Source organism: Thalassophryne amazonica, chromosome 16, assembly GCF_902500255.1.
Source record: "Thalassophryne amazonica chromosome 16, fThaAma1.1, whole genome shotgun sequence".
Classification (NCBI taxonomy): Eukaryota; Metazoa; Chordata; class Actinopteri; order Batrachoidiformes; family Batrachoididae; genus Thalassophryne; species Thalassophryne amazonica.
In genome coordinates, this window is record NC_047118.1 from 40757866 (window position 1) to 40781410 (window position 23545).

Here is a 23545-nt window from a genome sequence, read left to right on the forward strand (position 1 = left end):
TACTCGGCCACAAAATGGCAACGCTATTAGTGCATAGAACTTAATAGCACAGCTGTCATCTTCATGAATAACCTCTCCAAATACTTCCCACACACATTTGATGTGATTTTTTTTTTTTTTTTTTTTTTTTTTTTTTTTAATTCCCGCACAGTCTCTTGTCAAGCAGGTGTCTGTATTAAGCACTTGCTGTCTTTTCACAGTTGGAGTTAAGGCCCGATGACACAAGCATGACTTCTGACTCACGCACTTGCATGCCCGTCGTTGTGACGATCCTACCCGCTGTGTTCTCAGCTGGACGCCGTTCTTTGTTCCATCGCGTGCCACATGCTTTGCGCTGGACACTGTGTATATAACATAATTATTTCATGTCGGATTCATAATTTTCTCTGCAAATTGGCAGTTGAAAACTGCTCTATTCGCTTCCTGAATCACAGAGGACCACTTCAGTTTCAGCCGTTCGCGCGTGCCTAACGAGCTGGAGAAAGCATTTTGAGCCATCTAAAAAGGGAATTATTTGTCATGTTTACATTGTCGTGGTTTGGTAAAACAGTTTTGTATTCTTTCCTTCTTGTGTGCAGCTGTTAAAGTGTGTTTTTTGATAGATTTACCATCGTGTTATAATCCTTCAGACGAGCTGTGCTCTGATGCGATCTGCTGTCGTCACCACTTGCTCTGTTCACTTCTTTACTTGACTTAACAAGCTGCACAATGTGTTGGCGATTAGATCACACCAGGTAGCATGACATTTATACGTGAAGGAGTTTTTGAACATTTCAAAATTCTCTGTGCGCAATAGCACGCGTTAGAGCCCCTCTCACATCCTGTCTGCACACGTTAAAGACGAGTTTACTCTTCAGCATGACACAGGTCATGCTAGTGTGTGAATCAAAGTCATGCTCGTGTCAGGGGGCCTTTATTCAATCAGTGGTGATTTAGAAAACAATTACTTCTTAAAACACTGTTTGTGTTAAAATACATTTTAAAAATCTTAAAATGCATTTTCACTAATCAGCATGTAAAATATCCCGTCTGTATCACTGACGGAGAGTATGAGTGCTTAATGTTGCAACCACGTAATTTAATGGCAGTTTAATAAAAAATAAATTGTCCCCCTTTTTATACATTAATAGTTTTTTGGCTCATCATTGTCTCTCGCCCCCTTCCTTATCCCCCCCCCAGGTAAAATGTTCCCTACTATTGGTGATGTCCACCTGGCCCCCTTTACAGACGAGCAGCTCTACATGGAACAGTTCACCAAGGCCAACTTCTGGTGAGGCGGGGAAGAACGCTCAGAAAGTGTAGCTGCATTCAGAAGGCTTAACCTAAAAAGCATACGTATTACTTTGTAGTAGTAGCAGCATTAGTTTGTTAATTTGTGCAGTTACTATGTTTAGACTCAAATAGTAAGATGATGAAAGAAATGGAACTTTTAGAAAATATCATAAGAAATAGATACATGGGACAAATTGAGTAAAAGAAAAAGAACATGTATGAGCCAGCTATGAGGGAATTCTGACATTATGGTGCACTGAGATTTAAAAGTCAGTATTTAAAGTCTTGTAGTTCTTTTTTTTCTTCTTCTTCTTCTTCTTTTTATAAAGTAGTCCTTATAAACCACAAATGTGTATGTGTTAGTACTGATTGTTGCAGATGTACTTTTTAATAGATTGTGTTTGATCTTCAAAACAAGTTCCATCCATCCATTTTCTTACGTTTTATTCGGAGTCGGGTCGCTGGGGCAGCAGCTCAAGCAAAGCCGCCCAGACCTCCTGATCCACACACACCTCCCCCAGCTCCTCCGGGGGAACACCGAGGCGTTCCCAAGCCAGCCGAGAGACGTAGTCCCTCCAGCTTGTCCTGGGTCTTCCCTGGGGCCTCCTCCTGATGGGACTTGCCCGCAACACCTCTTCAGCGAGGCGTCCAGGGGGCATCCGGAAAAGATGCCTGAGCCACCTCTGCTGGCTCCTCTCGATGTGGAGGAGCAGCGGTTCGACTCCGAGTTCCTCCCGAGTGACCCGGCTCCTCACCCTATCTCTAAGGGAGTGCCCAGCCACTCTCCGGAGGAAACTCATCTTGGCCACTTGTACTCGCGATCTTGTTCTTTCGGTCATGAGCCAAATCTCATGACTATAGGTCATGATAAGTGAAGGCAATATCCATGCTGCACACACACAACACAACTCAGCTCTCTCTTCACCACGACGGTCCGATACAGCGACCGCATCACTGCAGACGCTCCACCGATCTGTTTGTCGATCTCACGCTCCATCCCATCCCTCGCTCGTGAACAAGGCCCTGAGATACTTAAATTCCACTTGAGGCAAGGACACTCCACCGACCTGAAGAGGACAAGGCACCTTTTTCCGGTTGAGAACCATGACCTCAGATTTGGAGGTACTGATTTTCATCCCGGACGCCAACAGAACCACGTCATCTGCAAACAGCAGAGATGAGATTCTGTGCTTCCCAAACCAGACCCCCTCTACACCCTGGCTGCACCTAGAAATTCTGTCCATTAAGATAATGAACAGAACCGGTGTTTAGTATCTAAACTGACTGAATGTTTGAAAACAAAGAATGTGCTGAGAACAAATTAATTCCAAATATGATTTGCTGATCTTGTCTGCAGGTACCAGCCTTCCTTCCATGGTGTAGACCTCTCAGCCCTGAGGGGGGCAGCGGTAGACGAGTATTTTAGGCAGCCCATTGTGGTATGTTATACTCACAGACACACTCGTGAACCTGTAGATGTCAGAGTTGATTGCGATTTGGTGTGTATGTGGTGTTTTGTTGCTGAGCTCTTGTGATGTACGATGAGCTCATTTGTTCTTCTACAGGACACATTTGATATCCGTATTCTGATGGCTAAGTCGGTCAAATACACAGTCAACTTTCTGGAGGCCAAAGAAGAGGATCTCTACAGGTGTGTGTTCTCTTTGTATGACAGCAAAGGTGTATTGAATAGTGTTTGTCATTAATATCTCTTTACCCTCCTTTTGCTTCTAGGATAGAGATTCCCTTTAAGTTCCACATGATGCATTCGGGTCTCGTGCACGGCCTAGCGTTCTGGTTTGATGTGGCGTTTATGGGATCAGTGTAAGTCGGCTGGTTTATGCTAAACCTGCAATGTGAAAACAGCCAACGTCACCTGCAAACAGATCAAATGCATCTTCCTAACGCCTTCATCTCAAATGACAAAATAAAGGCCAGCTTCTATTTTTAACTAAATTGGATGTGCTGAGAAACCCTGCGCTTGTTTAAGGAATTTGTTTTTGCAGCCAAACTGTTTATCCATGTGCTTCACACCTCCTCCCTTCTTTTCCATGCAGGATGACAGTGTGGCTGTCCACAGCACCCACAGAGCCACTCACCCACTGGTACCAGGTACGCTGTCTACTGCAGTCACCCCTCTTCACCAAGGCTGGAGATACGCTGTCTGGCACAGCCCTCCTAGTGGCCAACAGGAGGTATGGTAGTCTTGTGTGTTTGGCAATTCTTGTGGGCTCTTTTTTTTTTTTCTATTTCTTTCTTTTTATTTATTTATTTTGTGGTGAGGATCATGTCTTTGTTCCAGTTAGTGTGTTGGTTTTAGATTCTGTGTTGGTTTTAGATTCTGGGCTTTCTGATTTCATACAGAGATCACTAGACATACATATATACACATATGTATACTTTTTAATTGTTCAATAGCTGCTAATGTTTTGTGTTGGTTTTAAAGCCTGGTGTATATATAAATTCACCCCAGGTTTTGAACCAGGGCATCACAATGTAAAATAAGTTGTTATTTAATAAGTGCTTTAACTGTACTGCATTAAAACCAACGCTAATATTGTGGAATAACTCTACCTGTATTAATACGAAGCTGTTTTCCTTCCTTCAGACAAAGCTACGACATCAGTATTGTTGCCCAGGTGGATCAGACAGGATCAAAGTCCAGTAACCTTCTGGACTTGAAGAACCCGTTTTTCAGGTGAGTTGGTATCTTCCCCAAAGATATACTGGGGCAGTACGGTGGCTTTGTGGTTAGCACTGTTGCCTCACAGCAAGAAGGTCATGGGATCAGTTCCCACTTGTGGAGTTTGCATGTTCTCCCTGTGTCTGCGTGGGTTTCCTCCGGGTGCTCCGGTTTCCTCCCACATTTAAAGACATGCAGGTTAGGTGAATTGGAAACTTTGTAATTGCCCATATCTCCCTTGCAAAAAGAGATCTCAATCTCAATGGGGCTAACCTGGTTTGGAGATCAGTGTTTGTGTTTCAGGTGGTTACAGTGCTGACTATAGTAATAAACCAAAATCGTTGGTAGTAAATATGTATATGTGTTTGCAGGTACACAGGCACCAACCCCAACCCCCCTCCTGGCTCACACTACACTTCCCCTTCAGAGAACATGTGGAACACGGGTGCTGCCTACAGCATGAGTCAGGGGATGGCTGTATCAGGTGAACATGCATGTAAACACAGTGTTTGGAAGGAGCAGCCATCATGGTCTGTTCTGGATCTGTTGAGAATTTTTTGTAAAATCTGGGAAATTTATGAGATGGTTTCAGGTCTGGAATGTGGAGAATGAAAGTTCAAATCACATTTTTGGCTACAGCCCAGTCAGTCATTTAAGATTTTTTTTGCTGAAAGTCTGAGCACCCATTAAACATCAGCTGTGTAAACATGTTTGGCAAAAAATGCAGCATGAAAATACAGCAGTGTCACACTTTCACTCTTTCATGACAAAGTTATGCTGAAACTGCTTCCTTAATACTTGTAATTTAATTTAGTAACAAACCATGCTTCATATAATACTTGTATGACCATAGTGACAGATTTTTACTGCTTAGGACTGTGAAGCAGTTAAATTGACACACACACACTCATCTTCAACTTATTATCATACGGCATGAGGCAGGGTACACCCTGGACAGGACAGCAGTCGGTCACAGAGCAATGTATCGACACACAAATGCATCCAAACCTGTGGACAGTTTAGAGTTTCCAGTCCACCTAACCTGCAAGTTTTTGGATGTGGGAGGAAGTCGGAGCACCCAGAGAGAACTCACGCAAACACGGGGAGAATATGCAAACTCCACACAAAAGGTGGATGGAGCCACACCATTGCCAGCAACATGACATGTCTACTTAACTCTTATTTATGTTGTAATTTCATAATTTGCCAAAACTGATCCAGGACTGTCACGCATTTCTGAGGAGTTTCTTGGTCATTGCTCTTGTTTCTCAGAAGATGATGGATTATTTATTCATGATTAAATTAGAGTCTGAAATTTCTTCAGTCAGAATGTACATTCAGTGTCTTTGTGACAGGTGGGCTGAGACAGTTAGTGAGGCTGATGAAGTGACTTGTCTCACGGCGTATGGCAACATACAGCGTATGTTGTCATTCTGCACAAATTGTCAGTGACTACAACATATGTAGAGTCTGACGCCACATTGTCCTCTAAAAACATATACCGGTAGCTGTCAGCAACAATTCATGCAGATTTTTCCATTACACCCATGAGACAACATAGGCATCAATTTACCCTGTAAGCGTTCTCATATTGCCATCCAACAAATTCAAAAGAAATCATAAAAATTGGATTGAAAATGTGGATATATAAAGTACATAATCAAGTTTTTACCAGTAACAATTTATGCAATTTTTTTGTTATGTCCCAACAGTTTCTGTTATTTAAAGATTTCGGCTTGACCAGTGCAGCGGTGTAACAGTTTGAGTTGTGTGAGCAGACAGACAGGTGCTTTAAGCTGTGGAGAACATTCTGTTTACTGCTGTTGGGTGTAAAGTGAAGGTGAAAACTGAAGCTGGGATGTGACTTTTCGGCAGCTGTCTATTTTTAATTTACTGATTTTCACTGCTTTAAACAGTCCCCTTGGACACAAAATCTCCCATGATGTAGACACTGTAACACACTTCCCTTTATGTGAAACATGTGCACGCTTTGAAAATGTGAGCGAAGGACTTGACATAAGCACTGTAAGTTTGGGCGGGGGGCAGCGTAGTGAAACATTGAGCCCATGTGAAGACATGACTGCAAACTACACACTTAAGGGGGCAGCTTTAAATGTGACACAATGAAGTCAAACTAAAGCGTCCCCTCTTCCCCCAAAATTTAAATTGTCAGAGTTTGTTGCAGTTGCCAAGCGACAGTGGAACAAATGGAAACACACTCTGTGTCCTGTGTCGCATTTGAGCTGCCATCATTTTATAGTTCTATTTATTTGTGATACATGGCCTGTGTATTATTACTGCTGTTATTTGTTTTTAAGGACTCTGATGTCAGTTTTCAAGGGTTTTATTTTTGTCAGATAAGTTAGGTTTTGTATACAGTAACTCCCTTCGGCTGCTCCCTTGTTTGCATTCGGGGTCGCCACAGCAAATCCAAGATGGATCTGCATGTTGAATTGGCACAGGTTTTACACTGGATGCCCTTCCTGATGCAACTTCACTTCACATGGAAAAATGTTGCAGGGGTGGGATTTGAACCGGGAACCTTCTGCACTGAAACCAAGCACACTAACCACTTGGCCACCACCCCTGCAGGTTTTGTATACAATAGGTTAAAAATCAACTACAACATGAGAAAAGTAAAGACAAGATCTGTCTTAGCTGAGCTAAACTGAAAGGATTCAGCAACCACACCCGCAAGCAGCTAGACATTACTTTAAAGCAGAGGTTTACATAGCACTAGATCAAATGCTTAATTTACAGAGGTTACTTATTGATGCTCAGCACAATCACAAACTGGTGCAACCCATGGATGCAAACTCAGAAGACATTATGTACGGGTATGATGATATTCTGCATTCCTCCCCAATCCGTTGGTTTGTCTCTCTCCTTCAGGGATGCCGGCAGCTTATGACCTCAGCACAGTCATCGGCAGCGGCCCATCAGTGTCTCACAACAACCTCATCCCTCTGGGTAGGAATCACACTTCTCCTGGCCTCTGAGTGCAGCGGGGAAAAGCAGGAGAGCTGCAGCTCAGATCTGTAGTGCAAAATTAAGTACAAAGCATGTGGGTGGGAGTCTATAAGACAAACCTTGTGCAAGTTGACACACAAGTGCTCCTGTGCTATTGTTTACTGAGCTCTGCAGTGCTGATTATAGTCTGATGAGCACACCGTCAGCAGGATGGTGATGTTTCAAACCACCAAAACATCACTGAACCACACAAAATTCAAGAAAAGAATCAAATCTCTTAAATTGGGGACTACGGGAATAATGCTACAATTTCTGAAACATTAAGGGATAAATAATGTAGATTTGACCACAAAGTGTACCCTGAGATGTTCAAAATGTTGTGGGTTCATGTGGCACTGATGAGGACAACAGTCACCAAAACTGTTCAGTGACAAGTTGCCTATCTGATCTTGTGATATATTTACACCCCTGGTTCCATTAGGGTCATTTCTATCCCAACTCACCAGATTGATAGTGTCCCATCTTGGAAAGTTTTTAAAAATATATGTATTTGTTGAAAGTATTAATGAGATATAAAGTTTTTGAAATTCCAATCTTAATTGGGCCAATGGTTCACATTTTATGAGCTGACAAACTATTTGTTTTTTTTTTTTGTTTTTTTAATCTGTAAATGTCAAGTTGTAGATAGCTTCATTTTCAGTTGAGGGGTTATACCAGATTGAGAATCAATGTTTTTGAAACGTATTCTGTATAGATCATTTACTGGTTTATGCAAACAAAAGTAATGTATGTATCATTGTACACAGTACATTGTACAACATAATACGCAGTTTTTTTGTTTGACGTGGTACCTGTTTTTAAAATTAATAAACAATCATATATATGTTCCCTAAATTACATTTACACATATTTAACTTGAACATGCATACATTAAATATGGAATCTTTAATTTTAGTCATACACCCTTAACTGTGAACCTTAAAAATGTACTCCTTTTTATGGCATTTTCTCAATTATCTTACCATACCAACTTTATAAAGCACCTTAAAATAGCTAGTGCTGACACAAGATGCTGTACATTACAACACAATAAAATAAAAAGGACCACTAAAATGCAAAAAAAAAACAAAACCTAAATACAATACACTACACAAAATCAGGAAGTGTGTTCCATTGTCACAAAGTCACTGGAATGCATGTGCAATCAAACCAAATTTCACCAAGTTCACGCATTACTTTAGCAGGTATGACCCTTCGAACATTGTTCCCTGTTGCACTCAGTGGCATTTTCAAGGTCACCCACATCAAAACTACAACCCAACCAATATATCTCTTGGCTGAAAATATCGGCCGATATGAACCTTTCACAAACATATTTGTACTGGCATTATTTTGCTGATACGAAAACTTGATTTTGGTTGTTGGAAATGGTGTCATTGCATAGATTGACCAGCAGAGCTCTCCGACATAGGGATCCATATTGTATCTCAAAACCCAACACCATACAGTCATTGGACATCCGATACCTGATATACATCATGATATTGATACATTTATGTGTTTAACACTGCTTTTATAAATTTATGGAAATGAATGAATAAATTGTAGTGTGTGCTGTTAGTGTGTAACCCATCTTTTTAATACTTTAGTCATACTGCTTAATTTGTATTCTGTTAGTATCTCTTTTGCACATTTTCACCTGATTCTGATTCTTTACCCTATCCAATTCTTTTACCCTATCCAAATTGATTTCACAACCTACATGGTTGGTTGATAAGATCACAAACCCAAAGAGCCTTTATCATTTTCATATTTATGGCTTCCCTAACCCTCACTGACCTGATTTTAAAGCTAGAACTTCCAACAGACCTTGCTGTAGTTTAGACATTGCTATAACAAAAAAGACAAGATATTGCTTTACATCTCAATTTAAGTAAACATGTTTTTTTTACATGGCTTATGGAGCGTGAGATTGGCTGGAGAATCGGCGCAGCAGGGGCGGTATTGCATTAGCTCTACCGTACTGTTGTGATGAAAAGGGAGCTGACCCAAAAGGCGAAGCTCTAGAGCTACTGGTCAATCTTCGTTCCTACTCTCACCTATGGTCATGAGGGTTGGGTCATGACCGAAAGAACTAGATCGCGGGTGCAAGCGGCCGAAATGGGCTTCCTCAGGAGGGTGGCGGGTGTCTCCCTTAGAGATAGGGTGAGAAGTTCAGTCATCCGCGGGGAGCTCGGAGTAGAGTCACTGCTCCTTCGCGTTGAAAGGAGCCAGCTGAGGTGGTTCGGGGATCTGGTAAGTAGAGGTGCACCGATCGATCGGCCACCGATCATTATCGGCCGATCACGCCTTGATCGGTTTGATCGGTGATCCGCAAAATGCGCCGATCAAAAGGACCGATCACAACAGTGCACAGTTGTTTTGGGGGGTGTTTGTCAGGAAAATGATAATTTCTCTACATTGATTATAGACCCTGCAGCGGGTCTGTGATCAGTTTTTCTGCAGCGCGGCTTTGCTCTGAACCTTGAACCAATCCGAAGCAGTGGTTCGCAGATTGAAGCAATGCTTCGATCTGTTGCTTCGTTTATACTTTCTTTCTTTCGCTTAATTTTCCCTCCGTTTAAAACCCTAAAGAGCATACATCTGTGAGTATTATTTACCTTTTCTAGGTTAAACCGACCTGTTATGGTCTTCTGAAACAGTTGATAGATGTATTTTATAACTTAAAAACGGGAGCGATGCTAACGCGTTAGCATGTCTATGGCATTTTCAATGTTAAAGGTTAGCATTACGCATTTGCAGCTGTCATCACGTTCGGGTGCATTTGTTTTCAAGTTGTAATATTTCTTAAATTTATTTTTGTTTATATATTAATAATCTTAATGCTTATTATATACAATTTTAGAGAAAGAGACAAAAAGAACCTGAATAGAAACACAACAGAAAATATATAATAGCAACTAACAATGACATAAATAAATAAATACATACAGAAATAAATGTTTCCTGTGAACACCTAGTGACTCTTAGACCTCCATTTCATCCCTGTCTTATTTAAGTTTAATGACAGTTTGTTTCGGTCAAACCATATTTCAATATGTTAATTTCTTCAGTGATTTTCTCCAGAACTTTCTGCCAAACTAGAAAACTGCTGCATCCTAGTAAGAGCAGAATACTACTGGAATTAATTTTAATAAGGAAAGTTGTTTTGTTTTTTCTCACCTAAATGGATGCTGCACTCACTCCAGTTTGTCTGGAATAGTCCCAGATTGTATTTCAGAGCTTCTAGAATTGAAACATTTTTGTGCGGGTGGTGTTGGGGGGTAATTTTGGGTTTCAGCTTTTTTTGTTTTTCACCACTTTCATCCCTGAATATGTCAATCGTGAGTCATGTTTGTGCGGATTAAAGTTACTAACTGGGACTTCTGTCTTGTTGCGAGAAAGAAATGAGAATCGTCCTCCGTTCTGTTCATACAGCTCCAAACGCTGCGCGGGCTCTCTGATGAGTCAAGATAGAATGATAGAGTCCTGTCTGAATTAATAACTTCAAAGTGAAACACCATTTTGTTTTTGGTTTTTTTTCGTTTTTGCTTCCTCTGTGACGTAAACTCATTTTGACTTCTGATATGAGCTGGACGGACAAGGAGAGCAGTTGCCATCATCTAATGTAGTCCATGTCTGTCCAGCTCATATCAGAAGTCAAAATGAGTCAAATGGCTCTGAGAGATCTAAATAGACTGCTGTGTAATGAATGGAACCACACTGCCATCTAGTGGATATCCAGTGTGCGTGAGTGTGTATTTGTGAATCAGTAGGCATTTGTTTGTGGATCTGTGGATTTCTCGAAAAGAATGTCTCAAAATTACGTCACAGAGGAAAGCGATGAATGCATGTAATTGGTGATACACAATGCTGAAACTCAATTCACAAATACAATTTCCAGTTTTGCAAATGTATTTTTTTTTTTTTTTTTACAAATTAAGTTTTATATTTGCAATACAACATTATTTGCAAAGACCAGTTACAAGTTACAAATATGAAATTTGCATTTGTGGATATCTGAACACATTTGCAAATCAATGATTATTTGTAGATCACCCTGTGTGCATTTACAAATATTGAGACAATTTTAACCCCATAGAATGAGGGCTGTATTTTACATTCTCAACGTTCTGTAGGCTGTAATCTGAGCAACATGAAACATGGAAAAGAAAAGCTTGCTGGTAGAACAAAGTCAGTGTAATAAAACAAAAAGTTGGCAGTTTATTCTAGTGTCTTTATTTGAATGCATGTTTTTTGTTTTCATCATTACGTTTTAATGCAAAAATAGTCCTATACATTAGACCTATTCTTATTTTGGGCATGATCCAAATATGTACTTGATCGGTATCGGCCTTGATCTGTATCGGCCGATCAAAATTTCGGTGATCAGCCTAAAAAATTCTGATCGGTGCACCTTCTAACTGGTAAGGATGCTTCCTGGGCGCCTCCTAGGAGGTTGTTCCAGGCACGTCCATCTGGGAGGAGACCCGGGAAAAGACCCAGGACTAGGTGGAGAGATTATCTCCCACGCTGGCCTGGGAACGCCTTGGGATACCCCAGTCGAGGTGGTAAATGTGGCATGGGAAAGGGGAAGTCTGGGGTCCCTGATGGAGCCGAACCCGGAAAAGCGGTTGAAGATGAGTGAGTGATCAATTGTACTAATGCAGAACTGTAGTAAAACTAAGGCACAGAGTAATATTGATTAAACATTTTATTAGTTAAAGTAGTAGTAGATGCAAAAAATATATAAAATATCTTCAAAGGTGGATCTTTACTCTTGGCAGTGGGAGGCATTCCTTCATCTTCCCTTCTAGCTGCGCTCCTGGCCTGGACAGTCTGGGAGTAGGAAGAAAGAAGTCATATTGAAAGTACTACCTGATTGACGGATAAGGTTTTAGTAGTGACAGACTTTGTGCATCTTTGGTGGGGGGGAGTTAAAATACATATTTTAAATAACATTTAAAATTAAATGTTTACAATATCATTTCAAGGGGAGGTGATGGTCTAGTGGTTAAGTGTTGGGCTTAGGCCAGAGGATCCTCAGCTCAAATCCCAGCTTGACCGGAAAATCACTAAGGGCCCTTGGGCAAGGTCCTTAATCCTGTGGTTGCTCCCGATGTGTAGTGGTCTGCCTTATATGGCAGCAGCCAGACATCGGGGTGAATGTGAGGCATTATTTTATAAAGCGCTTTGAGCGTCTGATGCAGATGGAAAAGCGTTATATAAATGCAGTCCATTTCCCATTTATTTACAATACCTTTTTTTTTTTTATTTGTATTTATTTATTTTAAATAACAGTGGGTGTGCTGCTGTTCTGGTTTTAGCTGCTGTGTCGGCTTCCTGTTAAGAGAAGGATGTACACAGACTTTGAAAGAAATTTTGGGCCGGGGGACAATATTTGGGGGAAAAAAAAGAAGCGTAAATATGTTTCTAGATCTCACTGCGGGTGTAGTGCTCTTCTTCATTGCATTGCCACCGCTCTGTGAGACAGAGCAACAGCACTTGGTTTTGCCACACAAAGCGGCAGACTAACTACTTGTCACATCCTGCACTGATATATTGAAAATATTGGAATGGGATTACGGTACACGTACTGAATGACTTATACCAGTGATTCAATAATACCATGATGACCCAGTATACACCTCTGCTTTGACACTGTAATTTACAATGCTGCCAAGTATAGCTGGGACACCCCCCAACCAGCATTCTTTGGTCACGTTAGCTACAAGAGACGGGGGCAAAGTGACCAGCTGCCATTCACTTTCAAAGTGTCAGTTTTACAGTGACAAATGACAAGTGGACGCTATGCAGCCAGCTCGGCGGAGCCAAAGTAGACTAAACCTTTATTTGTCATTGTCAGGGTTGGGTAGGATTACTTTGAAATGTAATCAGATTACAAGTAATCCAAATGTATGTACATACATACATGTAATCCACATGTATTCTTTCAAAGTAATCCTATCCAACCTTGGTCATTGTACATACATACAACAAAATTAACCCCTAGTTATTTATAATAGTTATTTTTTTATATACGGTCAAACTTAATTTTCAAGAATATACGTCGCAATTCTTTATTAGTTTAGGGGTCCTGTGACTTATACACTGAAAAGAAATCACGCATTAGTTATTAGTAAAAATAATTATTTAGACCATTCCCAGGTGTCAAAGCGCTAAATAAAATAAACTCAAATAATAAAAGAATAAATGCCAGTAATAAGAAGTACAATACAGGAAATGTAAAGAGCTGATGATACAGAAAAAAGGTGTGACTTGTGTATCTTTTAATTGTCCTCTTCAAGAGGTATTTTTGACATGTGCTTCTGATTCTCCTGAAAATGATACATTTCTGTCATAAGGGTTCATAAGGCAGTGTTAGGAATCATTGCCCCCCCCCCCCCCCCCCCCCCCTCATGCGTATATCTGCAAATATATTGTATCATTATTTAATTTTTTTAACTCTATCTGTATCTACCCCACAAATCCATATCAATCAAGCTCTAATCAAAATATATCCATATAAGTTAAATGTTTGTAAAGAATGTTGGCATGGCTTCTTGTAATCTAAATTTTATGCATTTTGAGCCATTTATGTCCTTCTGAACAGGTCTTTCAGCTCCCCCCTCCCCCATTTGTAGAAAAAATATATAAATTGTCAGCTCATAACATGTTTACTCTTAATATCTCATTAATATTTTTTTAATAAATTGTTTTGAAAATTTTCAGACGGGCCACGACACCCATCAGCTGAGTTGGCATGGAATGACCCTTTAGAAAAAGGTAGTGTGGACACATTGAGAAGTGGTACTGAAATGTAACACAACAGTTAAGGTGTGACAATGCCCTTGTATTTTTATTTTAGTAGGGCAACTTGAGTAATTCACAGTAACTGCATATACTATATAGAATGTAGTGTTAATGATAATTTCTTGTAATTTTCCTCTGAATAACGATCATATTTTAATTCGCTTATGGTGTCCTTTCCTCTCTGATTGGTCCCAGTGAACACAGGAATTGTAAACCACACCCACTCCAGAATGGGCTCCATCATGAGCACAGGGATTGTCCAGGGTATGTTGACCTGTTAACAGCTGTAGTTTTCATGTCAAAAACAAGAACAAACTAGAAACTGTTTTTACTGGATTTACATTCAGTACCAACATAGGTCTACTTCTAACCTTATAAATCTGTCTTTATTTCTTCCAGGAGCTAATACGGGCCAATCGGGCCCCACCAGCAGTGGTACTTACTATCCTGTCACCAACCAGTTCACCATGGGGGGTGCTGCCATCTCCATGGCCTCGCCAATGGTCATCCCCAGCAACACCATGCATTATGGCAGTTAAAGCAAAGACGTCCTCACCACCCCCCACAAATCCCGCATGACAAGAGATCCTCTCCTCGTGGAAACCCCTCAGTCCTCCTCCCCAGCCCACCATCCTAACTGACTTCCCAGCCGCGGCCAAAACCAGTATACCAAAACCAGTGCTGTAGTGGCACATCCTCCCTGTTGTCACCCTCCATTTTGTCTGTCTGTGTATGAACGGTTGTACGCTCTTATATCCGTCCAGACTCTTGTCTTGCTACCAGTTGAGACCCCCTCTTCCCTTCCCAGTGATTCACGGGACTATGACATGCACAGCTGAAGCGCACCGCAGGTGTGGTCTGGTCCCTGCGTGGGTTTCTGCCCTCTTCTTTCACTGTTTTCTCAGACTTTCCACTCCCCTTCCTCCCTTTTGTTTTTTTTTTGGTCTCTTCTTCTCTGAAGAACTTTTTGCTAGACACCAAGTCTCTCTTTTTTTCTTCTTCTTCACAATCTACCCCAGACCTACACTAAAATGATAAACTCTTCATTTGTACAGTAGGACACTATGTGGACTTTTTCATCATCAACACTCTGAGCTGCTGTGACTATGCATATCACAAATTCAAGGTCAGTTTTCACTGACTGGTTTATTTAAAGGACAGTTCACTCAAATTCCCACAAACCCTTCATGTTGACCCACTTTGAGCCAGCCTTTCAGAAGAGCAACTTCCCAAAAATCTAGACGTTCACTTTATTGTATTGGATAATTTAGATTAAATCCAGTTTAAACCATTTTAGAGCATCATCTGTAACAAGTGTTAAGGTGAATTCCTATGTTTTTCAACCCGTGCTTAATTTTTAGATATTTTGGGGGTCATCTTTTCACTCAGGACAAAAAATTAGTTTAATATTGATTTGGAACACAAGCACCATCATGGGTTTGCAGTCTGCATGATGTTATTGTACGGGGCAAGCTAAAGACACTCACAATAAACTGCTACTTGTTGTTGCTGAACAGGTGAAAATGTCATTGTTTAATGGAAACAGTTTTTAAGACATTAGGCTTCTTCTGTAAGACAGAGCTGTTTATCCTCAATCAACTTGCAGCAACTTGGAGTGCAGTGCCACCAAATGGACTGGAGGCTAAAGTAAGCGACTAGCTGTGTAATCGGTCATTTAAAAAAAGCTTTAACATTTATTAAGGTTAACACTGGCACGTTTACCTCTGTAGAGATCCTCGCTGTGCTACCTGACACTTAACGACATTTTCATGTTATGTGGAGTTGTGTTAGGAAGGGCATCTGGCGTAAAATGTGCCAAATCAACATGCAGATAATCTACTGTGACCCCACGTGAAAAGGGAGAAGTCAAAATGAGTTACTTTAGTGGCAACAAGAAGCAGTTTACACTTTTTGTTTTTTACTTGTCCTGTACAATTACAACATTATGTAGCTGGCTAGCCCATGACAGTATCTACGATAGAAATCAACAATGTACCCATTGAAATGGTTTTTGTCCAGAGGGGAAAGTTGAACCCCAAGACAGCTAGAAATATAGCCTACATTGAAAAATGTCAGAGCTCCCTTATAAATATGGCCCCTTTTGTAAACTGTGATAACGTTAACAGACTTCAGTGATTGATTTATGCTACACCACTAGCTAAGTGGATAATAGAACTGCAACTAACAATTATTTTCATAATGTCAGTTACCACTTCCAATGGTCCTGCTGTGAATAGCTATTCTGGAGAATTTTGATTTGTCCATCTTTTCTTGATTCTATTGAGAATAAGAAGTCTCTGGGATGATTGAATCACAGCAGCACAAGTAGGGACCTCACACTCTCATGGAATTCCCCTAATCAAGAAAATTGATCAATTAATCGCTTACTTATTATGTCCATAAAATGTCAGAAATGGGTGGAAAAGTATCAGTATTTTCCAGAGCCACAGATGATCTCATTGAATGTCTTGTTTTGTCAACAACAATCCAAAGATACTCTGTTTACTGCCAGAGAGGAGTAAAAAACAAAAACTAGAAAGTATTCACACATAACAAGCTGAACTCAGAGAATTAAAATATATATAGTTTAATGACTCAAAATACTTAATTAGCAAAATATTTGTTGATTAATTAGTAACCAATTGTTGCAGCCCTAGTGGGTAAATACTTTTTTTTTTTTTTTGTGATTTGGCTGAACTGATTCTTTAAAAAACTGTCATTCAAGTGTTGTTATTCATGCTTTTTATATTTCATGTCTATGTTAAAATATTGGTCTGGATGCAGTGTATGAAGGTAAATATCAAGCTTTCAGGGGAAAAGCGGCTGGATAACTCTATGCTAACCATGCTAACATGTTGTTTCTGCCATGGCGTCTTTGTAATGCTCACTTTGATGATGGATTCCATGCTGAGGAACGTTGGAAGGAAAGGAGTCACTGGTGCCCTGTCAAAAAAGGAGGAAATGAATCTTGAGAAAAAGCTCATCTTTTTTCAACTTGATTTTTTTTTTTTTTCTCTCCCATGTGCTGAAATGAAATTGCAAAAGACGCCATTGTAGAAGCGGCCACAATGGAGCCGTTTGTAGCTAAACGCAAAAGGCGTGTAGTGACTGCATGTAGCATCTTAGAACTGTCCACTCTGTCAGGTTGGCACTTTTTGACCACTGTAACTATGTGACTTTTTGTTGTTCAGCTTTTTCTCTCTTCCCCCCAGTTTTGACAGGTAGGCAACCTGGTTCCTCTTCCAGTCTTCAGTAGACTTTCCTAAAATATCAGATTGCTGTTTTAATGTTTCCTATTAGAGCCACTGTTGTTGAGATGTGGTTAAAGTTGCTTGTGGATTTCATGAATCATGGATGAATTTGATATCTGCCAGCTGGACCACTGGGACAATCTGCCAAATACTTGGAGTCTGACTTCAAGTTGGAACACCTTGTTTGTCTTTACTTTCAGCGATGTTTTCTTTCCCGGTCATCCATGATCTTCAGCTAATTATTTTATTTTATTTTTTTGCCAAGAGGATATTGCAGCATCTTCTCTGCAGCTGCTCAGTTGATGTTATGGTGAGCTACATTGCTCTGGCATCATCGGCGGACTCTGATAACGAACAGTAAATTGGACAATGATGCAGGTAAGCAGCTGGAAGGCTGCTGGAAACTCTTGGATTGGCAGCATCCTAGTTTACATCCTTGTTCCCTTCCCCTGCTCCTCTCCACGACCTTTGAGACTGTCATAGATGTCAAGGTTGAGGCATGGAAAGAGGACTCGGACCTTCTGCTTCCCTCCTTGGCATTGACTATATGATTTAGAACATATGTTTCTCCCGTGCCCCCAAACACACCTGATGTCCTTGTCCACTTTTTATCAGTCAAGGAGAGAGACTGACACATGAATGTGTCACTTCTAGTGTCATGACTATTGGACTTGATTCTTAGGAAGAAAAAAATGTCTTTGTAGAATTACTTTTTTTTTTCTTTTTTTTTCTTTTTTTTTTTTTTTTTTTTTTTTTGTAAAAACCAAAGAATTTAAAAAAAAAAAAAAAAAAAAGCAAGTTAAATGTGCTGGAGATGTTCCATAAACCATCCTGGAATCAGGTCTTGAACTCATTTGTTCACTGTAGTTTAGTAGATTGTGAACGCACCAGATGCTTGAGTGTGTCTGTGGTGAGAGATGTCTTTCTGTGTCTCATTTCTGTGTTGACCTGCTGGTAATACTGCCATTCTCATTGTCTGACACTGTCTACTATAGAGTCGCCACGAAAGTCTCTTAAACCTTCAAAAGTTGTAGAAGTGAAAACTTTCAGTAGCTGGTGTCTTTCTTAAATAAGGTCTAAATGATCTGTCTCATTATTCTTTGCCGAATATGTTATTTTTAGTGGAACTTGGGACAAATGCTTCTGTGGTTTAGCAACATGCTGATTTTTTTTTTTTTTTTTTTTTTATTCGTCTTCCTTTACCTCCCAATGCCACATGCTGGTAAGGAATGAAGTTGACCCACCCCCCTGTCCATGAAAATGTTCTTGAATCGGACATGTAGCAATGACACATTTAACATAGTCTGTGATGTTGAAGCTTTTATCACTTTGGTTTTGCGTCCTGCCACACTGGGTGGCTACAGTTCTCATCACTGGTTATGTCAGAATTTTTCGTTGTCCTCTCGTTGAAAACACTAGAACATCTGGGTTGCTGTCGCCATGTGACTGCAGTAGCAGGAGTACTATTTATGGGATCATCTGTGTTGTATTGCCAGAGATTAGAATTAGCTATCCTGACCACTCATTTAGCTGTAACTGGTGAAGTCTTGATCATCTGCCCACAATTTGTAATGCCGGCCCTCAAAATAAGAACACGACTGAGCTGCTCAGTCATCAATGTGGTGTCGTTATTGCACAAGCAATAAGCACGGTGACATTAGCGATTTCCCCCACCCTCGTCATCACCAAGTACTGAGCCATTTTAAAGACAAAAATGATGCCGCTTGCCACAGGTTTTTGCTGTGCAACAACTACATCCCCTTGCAGGGAGACGGCCGTGCCCTCTGATGGTCACAAAAGTCGCTGCGTCACCAGTCTGTTCCAACTTCTGTGGAGGTCTGGCTGGTCTTAAAAACATGGTTTAGAGTAGAACAAATGCAGATCAGGATTGCATCATCTTAGCATAAGCTATATATACACATATACAGTAGTGTTCAGAATAATAGTAGTGCTATGTGACTAAAAAGATTAATCCAGGTTTTGAGTATATTTCTTATTGTTACATGGGAAACAAGGTACCAGTAGATTCTCACAAATCCAACAAGACCAAGCATTCATGATATGCACACTCTTAAGGCTATGAAATTGGGCTATTAGTAAAAAAAAGTAGAAAAGGGGGTGTTCACAATAAGAAGTGTGGCATTCGGTCAGTGAGTTTGTCAATTTTGTGGAACAAACAGGTGTGAATCAGGTGTACCCTATGTAAGGATGAAGCCAGCACCTGTTGAACATGCTTTTCTCTTTGAAAGCCTGAGGAAAATGGGACGTTCAAGACATTGTTCAGAAGAACAGCGTAGTTTGATTAAAAAAATTGATTGGAGAGGGGACAACTTATATGCAGGTGCAAAAAATTATAGGCTGTTCATCTACAATGATCTTCAGTGCTTTAAAATGGACAAAAAAACCAGAGACGCGTGGAAGAAAATGGAAAACCATCAAAATGGATAGAAGAATAACCAGAATGGCAAAGGCTCACCCATTGATCAGCTCCAGGATGATCAAAGACACTGTCAAAATACTTGAACTGGTCATGCCCTTGAAATGGGTGTTTCAACAAGACAATCACCACAAGCACACTAGTAAACAAGCAAAATCTTGGTTCTAAACCAACAAAATTAATGCCTCGCAGATGTGAAGAAATCATGAAAAACTGGTTATACAACTAAATACTACTACTTAGTGATTGCTAAAAAAGCAGTTTGAACATAATAGTTTTGAGTTTGTAGCGTCAACAGCAGATGCTACTATTATTGTGAACACCCCTTTTTCTACTTTTTTTTTTTTACTAATAGCCCAATTTCATAGCCTTAAGAGTGTGCATATCATGAATGCTTGGTCTTGTTGGATTTGTGAGACTACTGAACTGGGACATTTTCAGCTTCCAAGAATTGTGTACAGATCCTTGCAACATGGGGCTGTGCATTATCCTGCTGCAACATGAGGTGATGTTCTTGGATGTATGGCACAACAGTTGGCCTCAGGATCTCGTCACGGTATCTCTGTGCATTCAAAATGCCATCAATAAAATGCACTTGTGTTCTTCGTCCATAACAGACGCCTACCCATACCATAACCCCACCGCCACCATGGGCCACTCGATCCACAACATTGACATCAGAAAACCGCTCACCCACACGACGCCACACACGCTGTCTGCCATCTGCCCTGAACAGTGTGAACCGGGATTCATCCGTGAAGAGAACACCTCTCCAACGTGCCAAACGCCAGCGAATGTGAGCATTTGAGCACTCAAGTCGGTTATGACGACGAACTGTCAGGTCGAGACCTCGATGAGGACAACGAGCATGCAGATGAGCTTCCCTGAGACGGTTTCTGACAGTTTGTGCAGAAATTCTTTGGTTATGCAAACCGATTGTTTCAGCAGCTGTCCGAGTGGCTGGTCTCACACGATCTTGGAGGTGAACATGCTGGATGTGGAGGTCCTGGCTGGTGTGGTTACACGTGGTCTGCGGTTGTGAGGCTGGTTGGATGTACTGCCAAATTCTCTGAAACGCCTTTGGAGACGGCTTATGGTAGAGAAATTAACATTCAATACACGAGCAACAGCTCTGGTTGACATTCCTGCTGTCAGCATGCCAATTGCACGCTCCCTCAAATCTTGCGACATCTGTGGCATTGTGCTGTGTGATAAAACTGCACTTTTCAGAGTGGCCTTTTATTGTGGGCAGTCTAAGGCACACCTGTGCACTAATCATGGTGTCTAATCAGCATCTTGATATGGCACACCTGTGAGGTGGGATGGATTATCTCAGCAAAGGAGAAGTGCTCACTATCACAGATTTAGACTGGTTTGTGAAAAATATTTGAGGGAAATGGTGATATTGTGTATGTGGAAAAAGTTTTAGATCTTTGAGTTCATCTCATACAAAATGGGAGCAAAACCAAAAGTGATGCCTTTATATTTTTTGAGTGTATGTGCCGTTAGTGCTATGTTGAAGTTTATTAGCTAACGTTAGCTTTTAGCTGCAGGAAGTGAAATCAATCACTGTCGAGCTGAGTGAACATTTTATTCATAAATTGTTCAACCTATTTTTATTTTTACCAAATAAAGCTACACAGTTTTTTGTTACTACCATAACTACAAGAAAAGTCTCAACTTTAAATAACAGTTTATTTATTTAAATTTTTTAACTATCAAGAAATCAAAGAAAACAGCACCGCGCTGTTTCATGTTTCTTTTTATTTAATTGTACACTCATTTTTCCTGTGATCCACCAGGACAAAAATAATAATAAAAAAAGTTAAATTACTCTGTGTAGGGCTGGGTACCGAACTTCGGTTCTTTTGTGGCACCAACCGAAATACTTCAGTAGTATCAAGTATCGAAACATGCCTCGTCTTTCGGTGCAAAGTTTCGGTACCCAGAGGTTAATCATGTGCAAGAAGAGCGGTCCGCAGCCGTCCTCCTCTCAGCATTCAAGTCTGCCTGAAGAAGTTACAGAGCATGAGCAGCCCAATTCAAATCTCCACCACCGGACTCCGCTTCAGCTCCAATTTAATATGTGCATTGTTTTGAAGCAATGAAGCACTGTTCCGATCTGCTACTTCGGTTCTTTGCCTTGCTGCCTTTCAGAAGCTGCAAATCTGCTTCTTAACCCCTCTCGGAGCCATTAAAATATGTCAATCATGAGTCACTTTTGTGAGGATTAAAGTCATTAACTGGGACTCCTGTCTTGTGAGAAAGAAACTTCCGTTCAAACGGCTCCAAATGCTGCGCGGCTCTCTGCCGAGTGAGTCACATTAGAAAGATGGACTTTTGTGGGTGGACTTTTTTCTGGTTCCGGAGCACAGCGGTGTTCTGCTGTATCTGTTAGCTGTTTGAACTGAGCTGTTTGAGTTCTTTGAATTAACAGTCTTTTTTCAAGACTTTTTTACTTTTTTTTTACTTTTTCACCGTGCTCCAACGCCTAAAGAAGACCTCTAACGGTCGAAGCATCGCGACGGAGCTCTTTTATCAGCTAACCTTCATCAGCGTTGGCAAGCTAACTAGCTTGCTAACGCTTTCGTTTTTATTTTTATTTATTTTTTAGCACTGTTGTCGTGCTGCTCCACAGCCTGCCTAGTGGATTTTTATTTTATTTTAGCACTGTTGTCGTGCGTTACCTGTGCTGCACCACAGCCTGTCCAGTGGATTTTTATTTTATTTTTTAGCACTGTTGTCGTGCGTTACCTGTGCTGCACCACAGCCTGTTCAGTGGATTTTTATTTTATTTTTAGCACTGTTGTCGTGCGTTGCCTGTGCTGCTCCACAGCCTGTTCAGTGGATTTTTATTTTATTTTAGCATTGTTGTCGTGTGTTACCTGTGCTGCTCCACAGCCTGTTCAGTGGATTTTTATTTTATTTTTAGCACTGTTGTCGTGCGTTACCTGTGCTGTTCCACAGCCTGTCCAGTGGATTTTTATTTTATTTTTTACCACTGTTGTCGTGTGTTACCTGTGCTGCTCCACAGCCTGTCCAGTGGATTTTTATTTTATTTTAGCACTGTTGTCGTGTGTACCTGTGCTGCTCCACAGCCTGTTCAGTGGATTTTTTTTTATTTTTTAGCACTGTTGTCGTGCGTTACCTGTGCTGTTCCACAGCCTGTCCAGTGGATTTTTATTTTATTTTTTACCACTGTTGTCGTGTGTTACCTGTGCTGCTCCACAGCCTGTTCAGTGGATTTTTGTTTTGTTTTTGGCACTGTTGTCGTGTGTTACCTGTGCTGCTCCACAGCCTGTCTAGTGGATTTTTATTTTATTTTTACCACTGTTGTGTGTGTTACCTGTGCTGCTCCGCAGCCTGTCCAGTGGATTTTTTTTTTTTTTTTTTTTTTTTTTTTTTTTTTTTTAGCACTGTTGTCGTGCGTTACCTGTGCTGCTCCACAGCCTGTCCAGTGGATTTTTATTTTATTTTTTACCACTGTTGTCGTGCGTTACCTGTGCTGCTCCACAGCCTGTCCAGTGGATTTTTTTTTTGTTTTAGCACTGTTGTCGTGCGTTGCCTGTGCTGCTCCACGATTTTTATTTTTTTTTTTTTTATTTTTTAGCACTGTTGTTGTGCGTTACCTGTGCTGCTCCACAGCCTGTCCAGTGGATTTTTATTTTGTTTTAGCACTGTTGTCGTGCGTTACCTGTGCTGCTCCACAGCCTGTCTAGTGGATTTTTATTTTGTTTTAGCACTGTTGTCGTGCGTTACCTGTGCTGCTCCACAGCCTGTCTAGTGGATTTTTATTTTGTTTTAGCACTGTTGTTGTGCGTTACCTGTGCTGCTCCACAGCCTGTCTAGTGGATTTCTATTTTGTTTTAGCACTGTTGTCGTGCGTTACCTGTGCTGCTCCACAGCCTGTCTAGTGGATTTTTATTTGTTTTAGCACTGTTGTTGTGCGTTGCCTGTGCTGCTCCACAGCCTGTCCAGTGGATTTTTATTTTGTTTTATTTTTTTTTAGCACTGTTGTTGTGCGTTACCTGTGCTGCTCCACAGCCTGTCTAGTGGATTTTTATTTTTATTTATTTTATT

The 23545-nt window shown here is 40.7% G+C and overlaps 1 protein-coding gene across 2 annotated transcripts in view; it reads left to right on the forward strand.

The window, feature by feature from the left end:
* Nucleotides 1-15451, forward strand: part of LOC117528631 (histone-arginine methyltransferase CARM1) — a 51040-nt gene extending 35589 nt beyond the window's left edge. Inside the window, exons 7-17 of one of the 2 annotated variants that reach the window (XM_034191254.1) lie at nucleotides 1180-1270; nucleotides 2630-2711; nucleotides 2838-2923; nucleotides 3007-3096; nucleotides 3330-3467; nucleotides 3881-3970; nucleotides 4327-4439; nucleotides 6848-6925; nucleotides 13697-13750; nucleotides 13973-14041; nucleotides 14177-15451. In XM_034191254.1, coding sequence (XP_034047145.1) covers nucleotides 1180-1270; nucleotides 2630-2711; nucleotides 2838-2923; nucleotides 3007-3096; nucleotides 3330-3467; nucleotides 3881-3970; nucleotides 4327-4439; nucleotides 6848-6925; nucleotides 13697-13750; nucleotides 13973-14041; nucleotides 14177-14316 — 1031 coding nt within the window. In that variant the 3' untranslated portion in view covers nucleotides 14317-15451. The remainder of the gene's footprint in view (nucleotides 1-1179; nucleotides 1271-2629; nucleotides 2712-2837; nucleotides 2924-3006; nucleotides 3097-3329; nucleotides 3468-3880; nucleotides 3971-4326; nucleotides 4440-6847; nucleotides 6926-13696; nucleotides 13751-13972; nucleotides 14042-14176) is intronic. The other variant, XM_034191255.1, reaches the window with a different exon arrangement.
* Nucleotides 15452-23545: the final 8094 nt, after the last annotated feature.